Source organism: Mirounga angustirostris, unplaced genomic scaffold (assembly GCF_029215605.1).
Source record: "Mirounga angustirostris isolate CCGP_5_RB_7025 unplaced genomic scaffold, mMirAng1.0.hap1 SCAF_8, whole genome shotgun sequence".
Classification (NCBI taxonomy): Eukaryota; Metazoa; Chordata; class Mammalia; order Carnivora; family Phocidae; genus Mirounga; species Mirounga angustirostris.
In genome coordinates this window covers 87,763,554-87,786,936 of record NW_026991716.1, presented here as the reverse complement: position 1 = coordinate 87,786,936, position 23,383 = coordinate 87,763,554, and the positions used below count along the sequence as shown (strand labels likewise).

Below are 23,383 nucleotides of genomic sequence, written 5' to 3'. Positions count from 1 at the left end.
AGAACCCCATGCAGGGTTGGATCTCACAATGCTGAGATCATGACCTGAGCAGAATTCAAGAGTCAGACGCTTAACTGACTGAGCCAATCAGGCGCCCCCTTATGTAATAATTTTTGAAGATACTGAAAGCATTTGATTCAAACTTTTAATTCCCCTTCTCTCTAACTTACCTTCACCCAACCTCAGTACTTTATGTGCCTCTTCAGATTTGTTCCAATTTCTTTCTAATGATAATTTTCCCCACTATTTTCTTCATCAATCTTTGACGGATGCCTTTATTCTCCTACTTTTATCACCTGGTTCCTCCATTACTCCTTAAAAGCATAATCCCAATGCTCTGCTATTCCTTGAACTAACAACACTGCTGAAGATTCAGTTGCTGCCTCTGTCACTGTTTATTCATCTCTCACTTCTACTCAGAATAGTTTGAGATTCATGGCTCCATATTAAAATTAATCCAAATTTCCACACATCCCATACATAGACCTCCAGGCTATTCTCTCTTTGATTTCATATTGTATACTAATACATCACAAACATCTCAACATGGTGCTTACTTTATGACCTAAATCTAGCATTTTAAAATGCTCTATCTCCCACTTCTATGTGCATATTTGCGTGTGTGTGTGTGTGTGTATAAAATGATCAAATAAAATACGATGATATGTCTTTCCCCATATTGTTACCGCTTTCTGCAATGACTCAATCTCTACCAATCAATAATTCTCCATTATTCAAAGGCTAGTTCTAAGTACCTCATATACCGTGACTCTTTACTTAATTATATCCTTTTTCAGAAATACTCTTTTATTACTCTTTTAAAGCTTGAAACAATTTTCCATTGTATTTATTCTCAAGTGTGTTATCTAATCACTATATAAAAAGCCCCTTGAAGATAAAGATTGTGTGTAATTAATTTATCAAAACAAAATTTCAAATGCCAGAGGAATATACAAAATATTTTTGAAATCTCAAGGCAACGTGTCTAATTCACACTGTATCTTGCTTATCAGTCTGGTTGATCATCCCATGTACTTGGTAACCATTATATTCAGGGTCTTTCTATAATCCCCACTATTGCTTAGAGAAAGCTTCTCTAATGTGTCCTTTACAGGGCCTACAGTAACAAGAAAGTCATTGCCATTTCTTTATTGATGTATTGAAATACAAACAATGGCCAAAGCTCATCTTAGTGACTTGTAAACGTCCAAGAAAATAAGATAACAACTCCGGTAAATACTGGTATAAAACCCATTAAGAGCTGACTAAACCACACCATTATCAATTCCAGTCTTGGGTATAGAATAATATTCTCATCATGGGAGAAAGGCAGTTAGGAAGTGACTGCTGCATGCATATTTGGTTTGCAGTTTGTTATTTTGCATGGTCTTTTAAAGGGTACAATCTAAAACTCTCAGTGGGTGGAGGTAATATTCCTGTCAACTTTAGTCGTCAGTTGGTCATGATGTATTTCTCCCTACCTTGGCAACATTATCAAAAATGTATGTTTTCTCTCTCCAGAATCATTTGAATCAACATTCAAATATGCTACTGTCTCTTAGGTTAAAAGACCCCTTCTTCTGACTCAATTTCCTTCTTTAGTTTCCATTTATAAGTAATGCTTCATGTTTAATAGCTAGATGAAATATAAGACACCTTATTATCTTGAAAACAATATTATCTCAGTCAAATATAATTATTTTCTTAAGTTCTTATAAAAATATATTTTAATAAACTTTCAATGAGTCTATCAGAAAAATATATTAATGCATATATTATTTATACTTATATTATTATTATATTATTATGTTATTATATTATGTATATTTATATTATTATATTATTATGTATATTTATATTATATTATTTGTATTTAAATAACTTACACTAAAATATTTTCAAAGTAAGCATATACCCAAATTCTGTAATCATTGTCTGACTTTACCCTAGATATAGAATCAAATAAGATAGACCAGTGTAATGTATTTATGTTCTTACCTAATTTACTTTGTGTACATTAAGTCAGACATTTCATTTGAATATGGCCCAGCAATGGAAATATGCTTCTGTATTTAATCTTTATGACCTGCTCCAAATAGGAAAGTCTATGCAAATACAAGTATAAATATTTTTAATTATTATATTAAATCTTAAGGCTAATAAAGATTATATGCATTTCACAGTATAAGAAAAACTTGGTGAGAAAATAAAATATTTAATTGTCTTAAGACATTTTTTATGCTTGAATACTAATCCTCAATTATTATATTCAATATAATGAACTGAATATGTATTTTAAGAGTTAGTCAATAAAGTTAAATATTAACGAAATGTGACTACAAGAGGGAATATTTCCTTATTTCTTCATTGGGATCTGTTTCATTTAATAATTAAAGTAAATAAGTTGAATGACTCAAGTACCTTTTCCAAACCTTCTTCCTTGAGGCTAATCACATCCAAATCAAAATCTGTTCGTAAGCCATTGGTTTTGTTGAAAGTTATTCTGCCTGTGAGACCTTCCCAATGTGCCTATAGGAAAAAAAAATAATAATAAAATAAATAAATACATACATACATACATACATACATACATACAAAGGATTAACAAGTAAAGGACGATAAAACATTTTTTTCACACACAAAAAATAAGAAACATTATTTTCATTACTTCTCATAAATTGACATCACTACTGATTTTTTTTTTTAAAGATTTTATTTATTTGACAGAGATAGACACAGCAAGAGAGGGAACACAAGCAGGGGGAGTGGGAGAGGGAGAAGCAGGCTTCCCGCTGAGCAGGGAGCCCGATGCGGGACTCAATCTCAGGACCCTGAGATCATGACCTGAGCCAAAGGCAGCCGCTCAACGACTGAGCCACCCAGGCGCCCCTTGACATCACTACTGATTTTTAAAACATTTTTTCCTCTTCTAAACTTTGGAAGATTTTTGTCTACAGATATTGTCTTAGTCTCAGTATAAAACTTATTATATTAAAATAATGCATTTTGTATGTATAATTTTTATGAGAAATTTGAAGATTGTTTTAAGAAGCAAATCTCCTTTTGCAAACAGAATAATTTAGTCACTTATTATAATACATGAGACAGTGAATGTGTGACTGGAGATTGCAAACAGAATTACTGTTATATAATACGAACATAAACTTATTTTATTACAGAGAAAGAAACTGAATTTAGGAAAACCTACATTATATAACTTCAATTATACACTTTCCTCTTAGAATAATTAACTTATTACTTTATTTTCCCTTAAGTGAGATTGGGAGAAATATATCAAAATTACTTCATATCAAGCTATACTTCCTGTAAAAGGAGATTTCTATGTAGAAGGAAGTAAAAATATAATAATCTAATTACATAATGGGTTGAACCCATCACAGGTGAGCAAATTTCTGAGGGTTTTTTTTTTTTTAAATACAAAAAGTCTTCTCATTCTCCTGGCTATATAAAAAAAAATAATGTTTTCCATTATTTGCCATTTGGAAATAGCTTAGGAAAATAGTTACATATGAAAATTTTAAATAATGTAACATACTCACAACTATAATGTTTGAAAGAATCTACACCAAGATCCAAAGAAATGAAACCAAATAGATTATGGGTAACCTTTCAACAAGGACTACAAATGGATATCATTATTGCTACATTTGTTAGTCTACATGTATTTCTGTTCTTAGGTATAAGGATTCGAAAATAGTTTTAGGCTAATAAATTACAAATAAAACAGAAACAATTATAATACATATCTATATACATACAGCAACATGTCATCACTGAGTTTAAACATGTGTTAACTGGTCTCCAATAAGGAAGCAAAAGATATTTTTAACCCATCCTTTTCCAAAGAAAATAATTTAAGGTGATTAACAAAAATGCATATTAGTATAAAAATAGTTAATTTGATCAAGAAATACAGAAGTATAAGTAGACAATAGTTAAAAAAAACAATCTGGGATAGAGGCAGCATAAAGAAATGTTTATCGGGTAAGAATGCACAACTAACAAAATACAATCACAAATTTAATTCTGAACTTTCTAGACACCAAAGCAATGAAGAAAATATGATATAAACACAATATACAGGGTCCATAATTTGAGACGTTCCAACTGCCCAGGAGAAGCTCAGCTTTTCCTGGCATTAAAACCTGCGAGGAATGTCTCCTGTTGGTCCTCATAAAGAGGCTCACCATGTGAGTTAGTGGACAACGTCCTCGACAACAACTTATGATGAATCCAGTAGTGAGTTTCATACAACTGTTTCTTATAGGACCGTGTGACACACACCTCAATACTCAGGTGCTGCACTCAGAAAGCAGTTCTTTCAGAAGCCAAACCCGTGCACTATGTCTGCAGCTCTCCGATGCTCAGTTTTAAACCAGACATAAAGGTAGAATGTGAAACAAATAAATGAACTACATATTCATCAGGGAGTGTCATTTCACCCATCTGAGAGGACATTAAAAATCACACAAGGAAAATTCCTGGATATTCTTGGCAAAGGACCTGGAGATTCTTAATTATGACCCAATTTCACTTTTATTTTCGAGATGAATAATTTATTATATGCTGAATTGATGATTTCTTTAAAGCCATTAAGAAAAATCTTATATGGGGATAATCCCTGTGATTTTCCTAGCAAAGATTAAATTTTTCCAGTTACATTTTCATAGAAAAACTCCTGTTATAATCAAATGAAATGTATCCTAAGCTGACATAAGATTTCCTTCATGATAGGATAACTAGGAATAACGTGTGTATGTGTGTGTGTGTGTGTGTGTGATCTTCAGAATTTTGCCTTTTTTTTCTTCACTGTGGGCATTCTTGGTCTATAACCATAACAGTTGTAATCAGAAATGATAAATGGCCATAAGAATGATTGCATTAGGCAATATGAAGTAAACTTTGCACTCTTGTGAATCCAGGTATCTGTTTTATGTTAACTGCTAATAGAATTAAAATAACTAGACATTATATTTAGGAACCATAGATCTAAATAACAATTCTTTAAGACATATGATTTATTGGAGTGCAAATGGCATTCATGTTAAAAACTGTTGCCTAAAATATGAACATTCTTTAAACTGTATCTCCACATAAATGAAAAGTAATACACATAAAGATTCAGGAAGGTGAAAACTAACAATGTCATGAATCATAGGTCACTTTCATCTGTTTACACAATCATAGATATTCTGAAAGATACCCATTTATTTGTCATGTAATTTTCCCCCTTTTGTCCCACATCATTTAGTTAAATTGTTAATTTTGCCTGTATGGAGGAAGACAGTAAGTTTAATTCAAAAGATAAAGGGAAAAGGTCACCTGTTAGGAAAACTGAAATAATCTCAATGCATTCACCTTGAGGACAAAAGAGACTAGGCAGATGTGCTTCTTCTGACATACCTCTTTAATTAGGCTCATAAAACGGGTCCCGAAGCGCCAGGGTTTGTGTCTATTACACTGTAAGGAGCTGACTGTCATCTGGGGAAACTGTTGGACGCCCACAGACACCACGTGCACAGCATCATACATTAGAGCAGCATCAGTCTGAAAGCCGAGAAAAGGGAAATATGGAGTCAACACAACAAGCGAAACCCACGGTAGGAGGTATGAAAGGGGAAGGAAGGAAGGAGTGAGAGAAATATATACTCATTTTATCTTCACATAAGGGAGACAACAGTGTTTCCGATGCTCTGGTTCTCTTAAATAAGATACTGTGATCAAATTACTACATCAGCTCCCTTAGAACACCTGACCTACCCTCCCTTTCCTGAGGTAATAACCCAGGTTCATATTGTCCTAGGATCTCCGTTAAAGTAGGCAATGTGTGAAGACATTCATTATTTTATTTTTTTGTCACCCCCTCTAGCTCTGTTTGATTGTCTCACTACACACACATACACACACACATGCACACACATAGGCTGAATGCAATTGGAAACATTTTGAATGTTTACATAAATGACATATTGTATATAAAAGTAAATAAACAATTTCCTTGCACAGGAAAAACAAAAGAGATTTGAAAGGAGATTCACCTAAAAAGCTTAGCTATAATCCCCGATCTTTTCTTCAACTTAATTTTTCAAAAGGTTCAATCTCAGAAATGATGCTACAGTTTTGAATCTCAATACATGTAGTAATTTTAAGAAACTAAGCTTAATCCCCTGTACTGTTTTCTTTTCCCCAAATTTCCATATGAATAAAAGTTCATTTTGTCTTCTCAAGTAAGACGGATATGAATTCTACTGTTTGCACCTGCTCAAATGACTGACCACTTTAGAAGTTGATGTTAAAAAACAAAATGTTTATAAGTCATAACAAACCAGAGGCTCAGTGACAGTTAACTGCTGTGTTAAATGGACCCTTGCTTTGTGTCTGACGGATCAATGCCAGGCTCACAACCTACAGAAGAGGACCACTCTAACTGTAATGCTAGCAATGAACTTTTGGGCCATCTGCTTGGCATGCTTCAGAATAAAAGCATATATTTCCTCTTCTCATTCACACAATTAGTGAGCTGTGAAATGAATTCCAAAATGAATAGGAACCCTGTAGATTATAGCGTTTGCCACCACACAATACAAAATGAGTACACACAGTCGCTTTCATGCAAATGGATCCTAGGGAGCTTTACCACATAAAATGGAAGACAGCTAAAGAGCACAATGCAGTGACAGAACATAACAAGAATGCCATTTTATAGTTCATAAATCTTTGGGGAACATAGCTCAGATTCCTAACCTTCACTTTGTAAATACCAGCTGATTACTTTCGCATCCTCTGATGGCTGCAGAGTGTAACTAGGATCATGGAGTTGATACGGGCATACATCATGAGCCTGAGGATTAGACTGATATTTGTCTTTGGCCTGAGGTAACATTCAGGGGACATATCTTAGATAGCACACAGGTGGTCATAAAAACAGTTACCAAGATATGAAAGACACATTTGATTTCAAAATAAAATGAATTAAAAAAAAATCACTGTGAACAAAGGTAAAGAGGCATGAACACTTTCACACACTACTCGGGGGAAGGTAAAGGACAATTTTGCAAAACCACAAAAGAGCCTTAAAAATATCCATGTTCTTTTTAACCCAGTAATTTCTTTCTGGAATTTGCCCTAAGCAAATCAGAGATAAGAACAAAAGCTATATACATGATTTATTTTTTTTTAAAAAGTGGAAACCTGCTGAATGTTCAAGCTAAGGAAATAGAGTAAAATCGCAATGATGTTTTATATAACCACTAAGAACCATGTTTTGAAAAATAATCAGTTAGACGAGAAATCACATGTGAATATGATGCTAAGTGTAAAAATTGATTATACAGAGCTGTATGTCCAGCATAAGCCTTTATATATCTTTATGGGTACTTCATATGTACTACTTAATTTATATAATTCTCACAATAATGGTTTAATAAAAGCGCTACTCTTGTTCCCATTTTACAAATGATGAAACCAAGTTTGATAGATGTTAAGGAACTAAGCAAAGTCATACAGTTAACAAATAGAGAGGCCCCAGACTCAGCCTCTCTGCTCACAGCTAGTATTCTTAACCACCATATAACATGTTATATCAACAGCAACAGCAGATTGAAATGAAGAAAATACACTAAAATGAAACCAATGATTACTCTTGAAAGTTAGTTATTAATAGAATTTAATTTTTTTTCTTTTTATTTATTTTCTACAGTTTCTTTAAGATAGGAGTTTGCTAAATACCATTTGATAATTTTCAAGATGAAAATTTTGATCTAGTTCCACAAAATAACTAAAATAAATATGATATTTGTTACTATTCTGCCATGATTTACTGACTTACATGATCTTATATGACTTATATGAAAATCCTAGAAGAGTAATCTTATCTAAAATGACAATGTTAAGGAAGAATTTTGTCAAATTAAGCATTTGAAAAATTGTTTTTGGTACATAGTTTCAGCATCAAGAGCAGAGGACACACTAGTTGATAATAAAACTATTTGAGATCTGTGATTTTAAATGTAATTATAAAAGAAAGATAGTATTTATTAAATAGAAGGTAAATACTAGAGAAAAAAATTCTAAATAGTTAAAAAGTTGCTGAGCAAATTACTTCTTCAATTTCCAGTTTAAAATATGTTGATTTATGATAAGGGGATACACAGAACTTCTGAAACTACTCTCTATGATATTTTCACCAGTTTAGAGTGTTATTTCTGTCCTACTTTTAGACTGGTCGTTTTATGTAATAATATGGAGTTATTTTCCATTTATACTTGCTATCCTGTCAGACTCAACTTTACTGTCTTCTTTGCAAAACCATACATATGCAAATTCTTTCACCTTTGAAAAGTAGTGAGAAAACCCTAGTGTTTCAAAAGTGTTTTTCTTATTTTCACAGGAATGCATATGCTTGAAAATCTGTCTTATACTAGTAATAGTATTACTTAACACTCATTTAGTATTTACTACATATGAGGCATTCTCTTTAAATCATTCCCTTTAAATTTTTGCAACCATCATCCAGGTGAAAATCCACTGAGTTTGTACCAAGTAGAAAATTGAGGCAGAGAACAGTTAAGTAACTGGCCTAAGCAACTAGCATGTAGAGGTGGAGTTAGATTTGAATCCAGACAATCTACCCACAGTTCACAGCTTTCTCTCTGGTTTTTGCTCAGAGCTCTACATTTAATAAAGCAAAATGGTTTAAATGATTTTTAAAGTTACAAAATATGAGAAATATCAGTAAGTACTTGAATGTATTAATCTACATCATGTTTTGATAAGTGGTAAATACATAACAAAAATGGGCTGCAAAGTAGGGAAATGTATAGATTGTGGAGAATGGATAAATACAACCTCACAAAAAAGGAATACATCAATGTATGGGGTTGGGTCAATAAGAGGTTAGTCAGGAAGTGACATTAACCAGGAATGACTTCATGAAAGTAGATTTCTTCTATGCAGTTGCGCTCAGGGGGTTCTCAAAAGGTAAAGGTTTTAGAATGTCTTTCAAGATCAGGTTTAAGGGGCGTCTCTCACTCCCAACTCTAAATTGTAGAGATTGAATGAGCTGCTCTTGCTAAGTCTTCCACCCTCTCATACTGGCTTTATAGTCCCTTGCCTTGACTTTTCTCTTGATGGAAAATAGGAGGGAAAAAAGGGAGGGGTGGAAGAGAAGAGGAAAAAAGTACAGGAGACACACAGGTTAATTACTTTATCATTTTGATAATATTACTATTACCATCAAATTATATTGCATGCTTACTCTATACTACACAACTGTGTCAATTTCTTTACCTGCATTGTCTCATTTAATTCTACCAAGACCATATGTTTTAGGTGATATTACTATTATGATTTTAGAAAGAAGGAAACTGAAGCTTAGCAAGGTTAAAGTAATTTTCTCAAGGTCTCATCACCTGGAGAAAAAAGACTCAGAAAACAAGACTCAGGCAATGCTTGGCTCTTTGAACTACTGTCCAAACTATCATAACAAGACTCTGGCAGAAATAAGACTTAGAAACAAGACACCGGCAAGACCTAATTCTTAGACCCACTATCTGAACTATCATAATCAACTACCTCTCTTAAGCTTATTCCTACTGAAACTATGAAAGGCAATGGAGGATAAGCTGATGACAGCAGGTCTCATATATTTGGAGGCTCTGCTGAACACGAGACAATTATGTCCCCAGGTCCCAAAGAGGGTATGTCTCTGAGCTGAGATACAAATAAAAGTTCCTTTGACTCCCAAGTCACATTTTTTTCTTTTACAGCATAGCTACCTCTAAAGAAAGCTTCAGGGTTACACATAACTGTAATTTAACTGGTTAAATTAAAATGGAATATGTTTACAATTTGGTCATTAAAATCCATATGGGGGGGCGTCTGGGTGGCTCATTCCTTAAGTGTCTGCCTTCGGCTCAGGTCATGATCTAAGGGTCCTGGGATCGAGCCCCGCATTGGGCTCCCTGCTCGGCGGGAAGCCTGTTTCTCCCTCTCCCTCTCCCACTCCCCCTGCTTGTGTTCCCTCTCTCGCTGTGTCTCTCTCTGTCAAATAAATAAATAAAATCTTTACAAAAAAAATCCATATGAGGGGTTTAGATAAAATTGTAGTCACTCGCACCCTAAATTACAAAGACAAAAGCTAAGCAGAGAAAAAAAAAAAAAGTCAGCAATGAAGATAAAACAATCTGTCCCATTTTCTCACTTTTAAGAATAATTACTCACTTATATATAAATAGATCACACTTACTGGAAAGATAGAATATCTCTTCACCCTGGGAATACAGCTCAGAAGGCAGTGCAGACCAGGTAGGTCTAGACAGATCTAAGTACAAACCTCCATGCTTCACTGCTAGGTCAAGTATCTATCGATAGTAATAGGAACACCCTTGAGAGACTACCTCAAACTAGACTGCAGTTGGAACTTTATTTTTCTTTCCAAAATAAGTTAGTTAACCTACAAAGAATGTCTGTCAGCCAAAAACTTGCTTTACAAACCTTTAAAATTGTGTGAGGTAGTCCTACACATTTCAATTAAACTAGTGATCTAAACGGGTGGCTTGAAAAGATCATGAGAAGTGCCTTCACGTACATTTTAAATATGCACTAACCATCTCCCTAACTTACTGCTGGGTTTATCTTATACCTAGTCTAATTACTTCCAGGCATGGAGTGTGTGCAGGAAGTGCAGGTGGCAGAGTGACAAATGCTAATTTCTATGGCTGAGCTATTGGCACAGATATTGGTTTAGTCACCCAGGATGATTTCATCTATCTCAAGTAACCTCAAGTCTGATGAGACTTGCAAGTATTGAAAGAACAGTTCATATTTCTTCTACGCTGTGGAAAAGTCCACTATGCATTTTTAAGTAATTGAAGAATCAGGGGAATTAGATGCTCTCAAAAGTCTCAAATGACAAAAATTACCATTGTTTACTACTTTTGATTTGGTATGTATAATTGAAACATTTCCCAACATATAAAAGCAGGAATAATCATAGATGCTGTGAATGGTCAAAAGGTTTCCATATATTTAGATTTCATTTACAGAAGCATTTAGTACAAAGCAGTCGTTACCAAGGATGTCCATGTCGACTGCATATGTTATTTCTGGTTTTGATCACTCTAATCATCATCATTAAACACCTCCTTGGTGAAGTTCTGAGAGAGACAGGAGTTACAACAAATTTAAAGACAGGTTTTATTTATGTGAAACATGAAGCAAATAGCTGGAAATGAACAATCCCTGAACTCCATATAAACATACAAGGGACTATTGGTACATAAAATCTCTCAGAAATACGAAAGACTTCTCTTAGCAAAAACAAAACAAAACAAAACTACCAAAAGTATTTATTTTTCTTTCCAATGAGAAGAGCATTCCTCTGTTTCCCAAGTAGTGTGTGTTTTGGGTACCCCGACTGAATTTTCATGGAGGGAACAGAACATAACCTTTCACAATTTATTTCTCTATTATGCTGAGCAGAGTTACATTTGTGACAATGTCATTCTGCTTAAGCAGTTTTTGCATAGTTGGGCTCTTGGCCTAGGTTCCAAACACACCCAATGTTGTATGCAATAATTTACATTTAAATGTAATCACTCTTAAGAGCGATGTGATACACGTTTATATCTTGATTTAGTGATGGTTTCATGGGTACAAACGTATGTCAAAACTTATAAACTTGTACAGTTCAAATATGGGAAGTTTATATATGTCGATTTTACTCCGGCACAGCTATTTAAAATTAGAGAGTGATCATGCATTTTTCTGAAAAGATGGTTCCTAGATTTCATTTTATTCTAGAAGTATCTAGAATCCGCCCAAACTAAGCATCACTGATCCGTATCTTCTTTCTTCATTGCACATTCTAGTTTTAATAAAACTGTTTATGCTTCCTCACTTTTTTTCTTTCCTTCTAGACCACAAGCATCTTTTGGGTAATAACCATGCCTATTTTTGTAATACCCTGGACGGTACTCCATACATTGCTGTGCCCACAGTAAGTGTATAAAAGCATTTTTCAACAAATTGACAAATTCAACCCAAAAGTTCAGTTGAATTGTAAAAGAAATGGGTATTAGGAAGCCCTGAATAGTAATCACACTTGGCCACCTAGCTAGAATGCATTACCTCCCAGAGGTCCAGTGAACCAAACCCACCAGCAGCTCAGACCTGGGAGGAATGTGAGTTCAGCCTCTGTCCCGTTTCCAAATGAATTTATAGTAACAGTTCCATGAACACATTTATCTTTCCATTAAATAAGTGCAGGCAGGTGCCCTCTGAGATCTGAACGCTAGCTGGCAGGTGGCAGATCCATTCTGAAACCCCTGGGTCTCAGATTTTGCTCATGTCTGAATTCCCATCTGAAGTACAGTGCACAGCACAAAGAGCACCATGGGCTAACAAATGGAATTTAAGTTTATAAATTCTGGCTCTTTCATTGACTTGATCCTTTAGCTAAAAGAAATAATAAAAAAAAATTAAATCCACTTTGCCTTGTTTCCACCTTTTATAACTGGACATAAAAAATGATGATCTGCCCTCTCTCGTCCTTGTTGGAAAATCACTTTTAAAAACCTGATAGTTCCAGGAGATAAACAATTACAAATATTATCCTTCAATTAGAAGATATTAAGGACATTAAGGGCAGGGGAGAAAGGGTGGATTCTGACCTCTGGAGCTCCCTTGTGCAGTCAGCACAAGCCTAAATGCGACAGAGAATCATCCACCCCTCTGGGCAAGGGTGAGGATCCCACATGGAAGGCAGGCTGGTGTTCAGTCATTCAGCTGGCGCACTGAACCCAGCACCCTGCCCGGCTCAGAGCAGGTGCGCAGAGGCTGCTAACTGAATGGAGGGGACTGGAGAAGAAATGCCCTCAGACCCAGTCGGGAGCCAATTGTCAGAGACAATTCTCCCAGTTACGCTGCAGCTGCCGTCATGCTTTCTCTGTTGCCGGCTCTTTGTACTACTCCGAAACAGAGTTCTTTACCAGCAGCTGCGTGGACCGCACAGACTGCATGAGATAATACATTAAAGCAGTGTGCACAGTCTCTGGCCCATGGTGCACAGGCAGGTGTTAGACGATGATGATGATGATCACCAGAAGAGCGGTAATCTCTTCAAGATGGCTACGATCCAAAACAAGGAACTGGTTTAGAAAGTATAATGTTTCAACCCTTCTGCACCCACTGTTACCCTAAATGAGGGAACAGAACTCATGCTGTTCAAGAGAGCAGACCAAGTTCTGAAAGGGAAAGGAGCAAGAAGGAAATTACCATACAACAACAATGTGATCCCTATAAAATGTGACATGCACACAATGCCACAATTCAAAGCTAAAAAAAGACACACACTAAAACTACATACATACACGTTACCTGACGAATTTAGAATTTAAGAATAAATGTAAGTGGTAAAGTATTATTGTGTCTTGAATTTGTTACTAAAGGAAGGACTGCTGTAGGATAGTTACTTACACAGCCAACAAATCTGTCTCGTATTTTTTCTTGTCTTCAGTAAGTCTTTCTTGTCACCCGTAAGAAGAGGGGCTGGAACCAGCTGGATTTTAAGGTGTCTTGTGGCTTACATGTGTAGTCCTAGGAAACTTACATTTCATTCCAATTTTATTTTGGCCTTTGTAATACAATCGTAATCTTAATTTATCTATCTTCTCCCCAAAATTATTTATGCTTTATGTGCTTGTTTGATAAACTTTTGTATCAACATTTCCTATGAATTTATAAATAAGGGCAATCAAAAGTCACTTTTCTTTATCCATTGTCTGTGCTCCATACTCTACCTAATTCCTGTGTGACCCAATAAAGTCTTCTAATACTTGTATTATATTTTCTTTGTTGTTTTAACTTCCCTGTTAAAGTATCCATCCACATTAAAGCCCACCCTGGCTTCCCAATACTCTGCAGAGGAAAACCAACACCCTTTCTCTCCTATCCAAATTCATTCACTAAGATCCCAGGTTGTTATCTTCTTTTGTGTCCTCTTACACAGTAAGAATATGGATATGCCAATACTTCATGTTTTTTAGCTGACCAGAGGGATTCCTCTATTGCAGATTAGTTGAATAAAAGGAGATGCCAAAAACTGCAGGATGAGAGATCTTTAAAAGGAATATGAATTTTTGTAGATACCCGTATGGTATTCAGCACCTATGAAGGCTAAAAAGGGGAAGATATTAAAAAAGAGAAGGGAAAAGAATAGAATGGGTTTCAGCTTCACAGCCAAATTGATGAGTTACAAAAATCAAGTTTCAGCAATGCTCTGAAGATGAAGTGAAGAAGATGGTACTGGAAGATAGTGTTGCTGGGATTCAGCAAAGAAACAGGTCTGGGCCAGGATTAATGCCAAGAATGATTAACAGATTCATTTGCTTGATGTCCCTGTGAATTTGTGAATTTGAATAAATGCTTATGTCTCTTCAAACCAATGTTCTCTGGCTAAGCTAAAAGCTACCAGAAAGTAGTGACAGTTAATTAACCTGTTTTGAATAGCAACTAGTAAAATACAATCTAAAATGTGATTTACGCTAATTTTGACAGTAAGAGTTTTCATTGGCCCTTGATGTTTATATTATTCAATTTTTGGCCCTTAATTTTGCAAGAACTTTTGCTGGATGACATTTTCCTTAACAACACTCAACAAAATAATTTCACAAACAGCAGTATTTTCCTGTGAGCTTTTAGAGCATTATAAGGTCTGAAATTCAGTCCATGGAGTTTTAACATTACAATTGTGAAAGCTTTAGGAGATGACTATTTTGCATTATTTCCAAGAATTATATGTATTTACCATGAATATTTCTATATAATTTTCTTTCTTTCCTACATATATCTTTAAAATGCACCATTTCCCAAGCAGAAAATCCTATTTTTTTTTTTTTTTTACTGCCACACTTTCTAAATTCCTTTAAACTATTATATACAAATTCCAGGATGTTTAGATGTTTCTCAAATGCCATGTAGAGAAACTCTTCACTTCTTAAATATAAATGACTAGGGAAAGCTGTGAAGCAGCTTAGAAAATGCCAACAGGTTTTCAATTAAAAGTTTCATTTAACTAATGTAATTATTCTTACCTAATTAAATTTTTTCAACCAAGATCAGTCCTTTGAGATACCTCATTCTCTTTTAAAATGTTCCATGAAGCTCTTACTAACGTCCATGAAGAACACTGTATTGATAGGATTGTTAATGAACTCTCTAGCAACAATGCACTAACCTTAATAATTTAGGCCCTGTTAAATCTCATCTGCTTTTTACTACATTTGGAACTACTGTTGATCTAGAGAAGAGTCAATATCAAGGGGAAGTATTCTTTGTCCTTCCAGCTGATCTCCAATATATCCAATTATTTTGATATTCGGAGCTCAAATTAGTTTCTTGCACTTAAAAATTTATATTCATCGATATTGTTTATATTTTCTCTTTTCAATATGATGAATTAAATTTGATTTCTATGTTGTTAACAGACTAATTATTTCTAATTTGAGATCTAGAAATATGCACACCAAAAATACACCAGAAATTTGGGTACATGAGTTTAAACCTTCATGTAAATACTAAATCCAAATGCCAATAAAAATTGAGAACCTAAACTTCATATATCATTTACTCAAACCAAAAATCAAATTATAGCAAAGATCTATTTTAAGCATGATTTGAAGGATAGCGAAGAAATTAATAAAGACATTTCTGGAAAAATAAAACAACAGATATGCAAATAAATCATATTCATATATGTCCCTTATAACTTTTCATGTTCTTATTGTGTGTTTTGTTTTTTTTTTGTATTGTGCTTATTATTCTATAAAAAATTGTAATAGTTAGCTTCTCACAGAAATGCGAAAAAATAAAATTTTCATTTAGTATTTACGTGAACATTTAAACTAATGGGACTTAGTACTTTAATTCTGTAACCTATTAGTCATTATGGGAAGTCATGTTATCTTCCTTAGTGTTATTTCCTCATCTTTAAAATAAATAGAATAATAATCTACCTTATAGAGCTGTAAGGACTGAATTGGATAAATTTACAAAAGTGTGAACTATAAAGCTCTTTATGTCATAATTTATAGAGAAGAGTGAGACTCTCAACTATGTTAGCAATTCATATCAATTTAGATGAGGCAAACATCTTTGAGGAAAACAGAGGGATTGATTTGCATACTCATATTTTACAGTGTACCTTAGATCCCTAATTTGAAGACTTCCCATCTCTTCACTATTTTAGTTAACATGATTATTTTCTGCATTGGAAAATACGTTGATTTAACTAATTATTGTTTTAGTACCACGAAGAAATGCCTTTGCTTACTCATTCTTAGGTCACTTGAATCTCTTTTCCTATATGAACATATACTCTTCCAATTGTCTTTTTTCATTTGTCTCTATGTGCTTTACAGTTTGATTCACTCATTCAACAGCGTTTATTAATGTTATTATCGTGTTACTGACATCAAACACAATTATAAGCTTAAGCAATAAAACTGAGAAATCAAAGATGATTTAGACCCTTGGGGTATTCATCGTAGGTGAGTGGAACAAACAAGTAAACCAAAATTCTTCATAATGCCATATGCAGGCCAATATGGGGCTATCTAGTTTTGTATGCAGTAGTACCTACTATGTTAGAAAGTCGTCATTTGGAAGAGTTTTCTATCAATATCCATAGCTTCAAAAAACAAAGGCGTGGGAAAAAGCTAAGAAAACAAAAGTTGGAAAGAATGGTGGGATCAAGGGAAAAGATCAATCAGAATTCTCATAAGTTTGTTTGTTTTTTTTTTAAGATTATACTGTGTTCACATTCTGAGCTTCCGAACATCTCCTTTCAGACATTAGAATATGCTTGTCCTTTTACAGGATAAATATTAAAGGACTTCCCTAAAGTTGAGTCTTTATATATCATTTCATGTGAGAACTGATCTAAGTGGAAGACTAAAAGAATAACATGGAACTGAAGACCAAAAACAGGATTCCAATTAAGTCATGCAACATCTTTGATGGAATCTATTGTTTTGCCTGCTTGGCATCTCTTCTTTTGAAGCAGAACCTCTTCCCCCTGAGTCCATTCTCTGACCCAATAGCTTAGCTCCAAGTGTTCCAGACCTGATAACAAGCACTGCTTCAGGCATGGCCAAGTGACAAGGCTTTCTGAGGGAGCCATTTGGGAAAAAGGGTACATTCTTTCTCTCGGAGTTCTGTGTCAGTGATTTTTATAAACCTTGATGCCACCTCTGCACTGTTGCCTGAGAATGAAGCCAATATAAACAAAAGAGGAGGTGAAAGATGTAGAGGAACCTGTTTATGACTTTCTTTGTGCACCTGAATCCAAAGGTATCTGAAGACAGATTATCCCGTACGTTACAAGCTAGAAGACCAATGTGCTTTCTTTTTGCTATTACTAAAGGAATTTTAGACAACTGGAATTGAAAGAATCATGAACAATACAGTCTTAGGCTTTGGTTTGCCTCAGGGCAAAATGAGATCATGATTTTTTACCTCCCCATAGAGTTGGGATACACATTTAAAAAAATAAAAAAATGTATGTAAAAGCATGCCATATACAATTATACATATGAAAATACTAAAAAGATCTGTTATACTAAATAAATTCACCAAATATATCATTATTACTTCTAATTGTTAAGACTATTACTTTGTAGAAAAACATTTAATACGGTAGGAAATTTGTAGATAACTGCTAAGATATCTGTATAGGATTGTCAGTTGGTTCCACTTACAAAAGCACAAAATGGGGCAACTGTGATATGACATAGAAGTATACACTATGCCTGCCAAAATACATGGATCAAAATTTTGTCTGAATCAACACTACCCTTCCCACTGTGAATTACACAGGTTCAGGGACAATAAGAATGTGAACTGAAGCAAAAAACTGTAATGGTACACTGCTGTGAATATTATTAAGGAAGAAATCATAGAGGACTCTAAAACCAAATGCAAACTAATACTCTATGATGCCCTTTTAGTCAGCAGGTTAATAGACTGACATCAAAATTGGAAATGACTGATTAAGCAGTATCAGTTAACTCTTGACATTTATACTTCTGAGTTTTATACTTGATCAAACAAATTATAAATCACAAACCAGGACATAAAAAACTTTCATTACAACATTTTTTTTTTTTTAACTGAATCCCATGCCATTCAGGAAATTAATTCAAAGAAGGCAAAGAGCAGGAGGTGAGGGTGATGCAACTTCACTCGGGAGAGAAAATAGTTTGATAATCTTCACCTACTGGATTTGACAACTGAACAGTTGCAGCCAAAAGAAGAATGGAGGGTGATATATGGCAGGGACTCAGGGAAAAGCCAGAAGGAATAGCAATTCCACAGAGAAATTAGCAGCAAGAGGATGTTAGAAATGTTTTAAAAGGCATTAAAAAAAATCATCAGAAGAAACAAAAAACAGTTTAAGAAATGATGAGGCAGTATTCTTTCCTTGCTTGTTAAAACACAGACATTTGATAAAATTTGAGCACTGTGAATTATGTAAGACTGTTGAATCACAGACCTGTACCTCTGAAACAAATAATACATTATATGTTTAAAAAAAAAAAAAAAGAAGATAGTAGGAAGGGAGGGAAATCGGAGGGGGAGACGAACCATGAGATATTATGGACTCTGAGAAACAAACTGAGGGTTCTAGAGGGGATGGGGGTGGGGGGAAGGGTTAGCCTGGTGATGGATATTAAAGAGGGCACGTACTGCATGGAGCACTGGGTGTTATATGCAAACAATGAATCATGGAACACTACATCAAAAACTAATGATGTAATGTATGGTGATTAACATAACATAATAAAATTTTAAAAAGCAAAAAAAAAAAGAAATTTAAATTAAAAAACATTCAGAATGTGTTCAACTTTATCCTTGAGCTTTTTGCTTATGAGCTAGATTTGTGGGTCTCATGGAAAGGAGTCTTATAAAGTAGGCATTGACTCAAATCTTACTAATGACACTTGAATATGTCCAAGGAACCTCAGTACAAGGCTGTAAACTTGAGTAGACTCCTGTGTTTCCAGAGTTTGGGGCATCAGATGATATTTCTTCTGCTACTTTGCATTCCAGATACTAACTCTCTCCATTTCTCTCTTACACAGCTATATATCCTTCACTGTCTTCTCTTTCCTTTCTCTCCACTTCAATATGGGCCCTAAGGAATATTCACATTTGGTTGCATTTTGAAGGAGAAATGACTGCAAATATAAGAATCATTTTATGTTAAATGCTGAACAAAATTCAACACGTTTTATACTTAGGCATTTGCACCTACTTGTGTTCCCAACCAATACAAAGGTTTTGCACATATCCATCATGTAAAGAAGAGTGAAGTTTAATTTCATTATTCTTTGAAATTAGCTGAATCACAAGGACTATTCTTTTTTTTTTTTTTTTTAAGATTTTATTTATTTATTTGACAAAGAGAGACACAGCGAGGGAAAGAACACAAGCAGGGGGAGTGGGAGAAGGAGAAGCAGGCTTCCCGTGGAGCAGGGAGCCCAATAAGGGGCTCGATTCCAGGACCCTGGGATCATGACCTGAGCCGAAGGCAGACGCTTAATGACTGAGCCACCCAGGCGCCCCACAAAAGGACTATTCTTGACCAAAAGTTAAGAGCAAAGTTTCAAAACAGATGTGAAAAACCAGAGTAATAAGCACATCAGCTATAACTTTAGCCTATCAGATCTGTTTTTAACTATATGGATAATATTGCCCCCCCTTTTTTTAAATCAGAAAGAAAATGAATATTTCATAAAGAAGTTATTTGGTCAAAAGATTGGTTTCTATAACACCTACCATATGGCACAGTGGTAGAAAATTTACAGATATTATTTAGTTTAATTTTCTTTAGCAATCTAATCATGTAAGTAGTAGATCCCAAGGAGCTGAGGTTCAAATCAACCCAGTAAAGGACACACCTAAAGTCTGAACCCAAGCATATCAAATTTCAAAGATTCTATTTTTTCTAATAACCATGATAATTTATGCTAACATAAATTGCTGCTATATACAACATGCTTAAAAACATAAATTAGATATCTACTTTAGAGATTAGCTCCACTTATGTTAAGATAATCCATAGTACTCTATAAAACAAAGATCATTGAGGGGTACCTGGGTGGCTCAGTCAGTTAAGTTTCTGCCTTTGGCTCAGGTCATGATCCCAGGGTTACAGGATCAAGTACTGCATTGGGCTCCCTACTCAGTGGGGGGAGTCTTCTTCTCCCTCTCCTGCTTCTCCCTTTCCAGTGCCCCTTCCCCTGCTTGTGCTCTCTCTTTCTCAAATAAATAATTTTAAAAATAATAAAAAAAAAAATCATTGAAAAGACAGCTTTCATTTTTTGATGATATGCATTCACTTTCCTGATTCAGAGGTGAGAGAGAATCAGTAAAATTTCTAAGTAGGAAAAATCATAATTTCCTTACCAGACATAGGTCAGTAATGGCATGCTAACATCCACAGTCGGCTACTAGAAACAATTGGTACAACCATTCTGGAGAACATTCTGGAAATATGTGGCAAGCACAAACTGGGACACTCTAATTTTACTTGGAGAATTTACTTCATGGGAATGAAAAGATAAGTGCACATAGATTTATATACAGATATGTGCATTATAATGTGGTTTATATTTTTAAAACAATATAGCAACCTAAAGGATCCTCATAAAGTTAAGCAAATTACATTATATTTATATAACTGAATATATTGTAGCACTATTAAAATTATTGCCCAGAGGTATATTTATTGACACGTAAAGATGGATGTTAAAATTTACACAGTCACATTACAAACTAATATATTCCTATTAAAATAGTACAGCATTACATCCGGTAAAATATTTGAGAGTCCACTATCTGTGCTCTAAATTTCCTAAAAGGTAATTATTCTCAACAACATAGATCTAAAAAGATACATATACATAGATATTGTGTTTATTTTTATTGTTTTAATCAAAAGTGTGATATACTACAATTTGCTTAAAAAAAAATAACTCACAAATATGCCCTTTCAAGTTAGTATTAATAGACCCACCTCACTTTTAACAACTGAACAAATTTCGATTATGAACCTTTTTAAGATACATGTTGTTTCAGTATAAAACAGAATGTAGCTTATGCCCCTAGTTTTAATCTAAATATATCTATAGCTGTTTAATTTCATAAATACATAAAGGGAGAGAAATAATGGGATTATAGGAAAGTTTATCTTTCTTCTTTATATTTTTATATTGTATGAGAATACTCTTTTAGGTAGGAAAAAAGGGCTACAACTATTATTCTTTGGCATAACATAAAAATAAATAAAGCACAATTTTACTCATGTTTGATATTTAAGTATTATGTGCTGTGCTTATAAACAGCAGAATTAATGGACCAAAGGCAAATTTGAATTTCTAATTAAAAGTAGCAGTTGTTTCTTCTGAATTCTAGGTAATCCTCATGTTTACCTGAGTCACTTCTAATTTCTCTGAGGTCCCAAATTGTCCAACTTCTCCTACGTAAACCCAACCAGAAGTAAGAGTCAGGCCCCAAGATTGCCAGGTGAGTTTAAAAAATGTGCCTGGATGGCACATTAGTCTGAAGACAGGCCCTTTGGGATGTCTACCACCAGCCAGGCATCCCCTGCATCAGGGAACATAGAGACAGGGACATCAAAAGGAATAAGTGATTAATCAAGCAGTATCTTAAAGCTTTTCTGCAAGCATTGTTCTGTTAATTAACATGGTGTCTGCTTCCTGCAAATGAAGCCCTGAGCTATTAAATAAAATTACAGCAGTGCTCACTAAGAATGGGGTTCATTTGGAAAGGCACTAATATGCTTTCTTTCTGTCTTGAGCACAGTTGTTAGCAGGCAGCTCAGTTCTAGAGGATGACTCTCCCAGAAGTCATTTGGTTATGAAGACATGCTGTATTTACCTAAAACACAGTTTGACAATTACATGTCATGGCTAGATGTTTTCAAACATAGTTGTTTGATGTATCTTATTTATCCCCAACTTTATCATAAAAAAAGAATTTGAGGTAAACATAGCAGATCTTATTCTCTCAATTGAAGGCTATAGAAATCTAAAATGTGCTCATTTATGTCAAATATGACTCTAGGGAGGTTTAAACTATTTCAAGAACTGTTGAGGATATTATTTTGATACCCTCAATGATAGCAAATCATTAGCCATAAGAGTTAGAAAAAAATATTCATGAGTAACTATTAGAAATATGTAATTAATGACATGGCTGTTTCATTTTTTAAAAACATCTGTTAAATATTAAGATTGATTTTCTCAGTCTTCTTTTTTTTTTTTTAAAGATTTTATTTATTTATTTGAGAGAGAGAGAATGAGAGAGAGCACATGAGAGTGGGGAGGGTCAGAGGGAGAAGCAGACTCCCTGCCAAGCAGGGAGCCCGATGCGGGACTCGATCCCGAGACTCCAGGATCATGACCTGAGCCGAAGGCAGTCGCTTAACCAACTGAGCCACCCAGGCACCCTGATTTTCTCAGTCTTTAAAAGCAAGTCTCCAAATCATGAGCAGTTATATAAGGATAAGTGGAATAAGTACATAGAGTATATCAGGCAAATAGTGTTCTAATGATGACTGTCCATGTTTATCACTTTCTTAAACAAATAATCTCTTCATGTTAAAAATATTTTAAATGGGTATTTGGTTCCTTATTCTAATCAATGAAACTTGCAAAACAAAGGTAACTTAAACTGTTGTTTTAATCAAGAAATGTTTAATTTAAATTTTGATAGGATTAAATTTATGTACATTTTAAAATTTAGCCTTTATTTGTGATGCAAAAAAAAGAATTTCATAAAAATGACTCACAGCATTTTTTTGAGAAACTAAGTTTCAGTAGATGCACAGGAAAATCCAAATTTGCCATGTTCCTAATTTCCAAATAAAGGGCCATTTAATTATATGCACCCAAATTAACATCATTTAAAGATAGTGTCTGCCATTTCTACAGATTTTCAATAGATTACAAGTTTAATTTCTGCTTCGTGGAGAGAGAGGAACTGATTTCATCAGAAAACACTTCCTGAAGGACAAAATATCTTGCCTTTGTTTTCTTGTGCCCTCAGATCTCTGCCTCTGTGTTAGGCTGATCAACTTCAAGACAAACCTGGGTAGCTCTTGCAAAAGAGGCAGTAAATGTACTCTCTAGAACTGAAGTGCAACTGGATCATTTCACTGTTCTTCCTCGAAAAAAATACCAATGATGAAAAATCCAATTTGATGTGCCCAGCTGCTGTCAGCATTTGTATTCAGATAAGACTACACTAACATATACATAACATCATTTAGATTCAGAAA

At 34.4% G+C, this 23,383-nt stretch overlaps 1 protein-coding gene across 6 annotated transcripts in view; it reads right to left on the bottom strand.

The window, feature by feature from the left end:
• Positions 1-23,383, bottom strand: part of GRIK2 (glutamate ionotropic receptor kainate type subunit 2) — a 668,588-nt gene that overhangs the window by 266,093 nt on the left and 379,112 nt on the right. For all 6 annotated transcript variants that reach the window (XM_064597923.1, XM_064597922.1, XM_064597921.1 and 3 more), the window contains exons 8-9: positions 5,425-5,568; positions 2,422-2,529 (exon numbers count right to left, since the gene is read on the bottom strand). In XM_064597923.1, the coding sequence (XP_064453993.1) occupies positions 2,422-2,529; positions 5,425-5,568 (252 nt within the window). The remainder of the gene's footprint in view (positions 1-2,421; positions 2,530-5,424; positions 5,569-23,383) is intronic.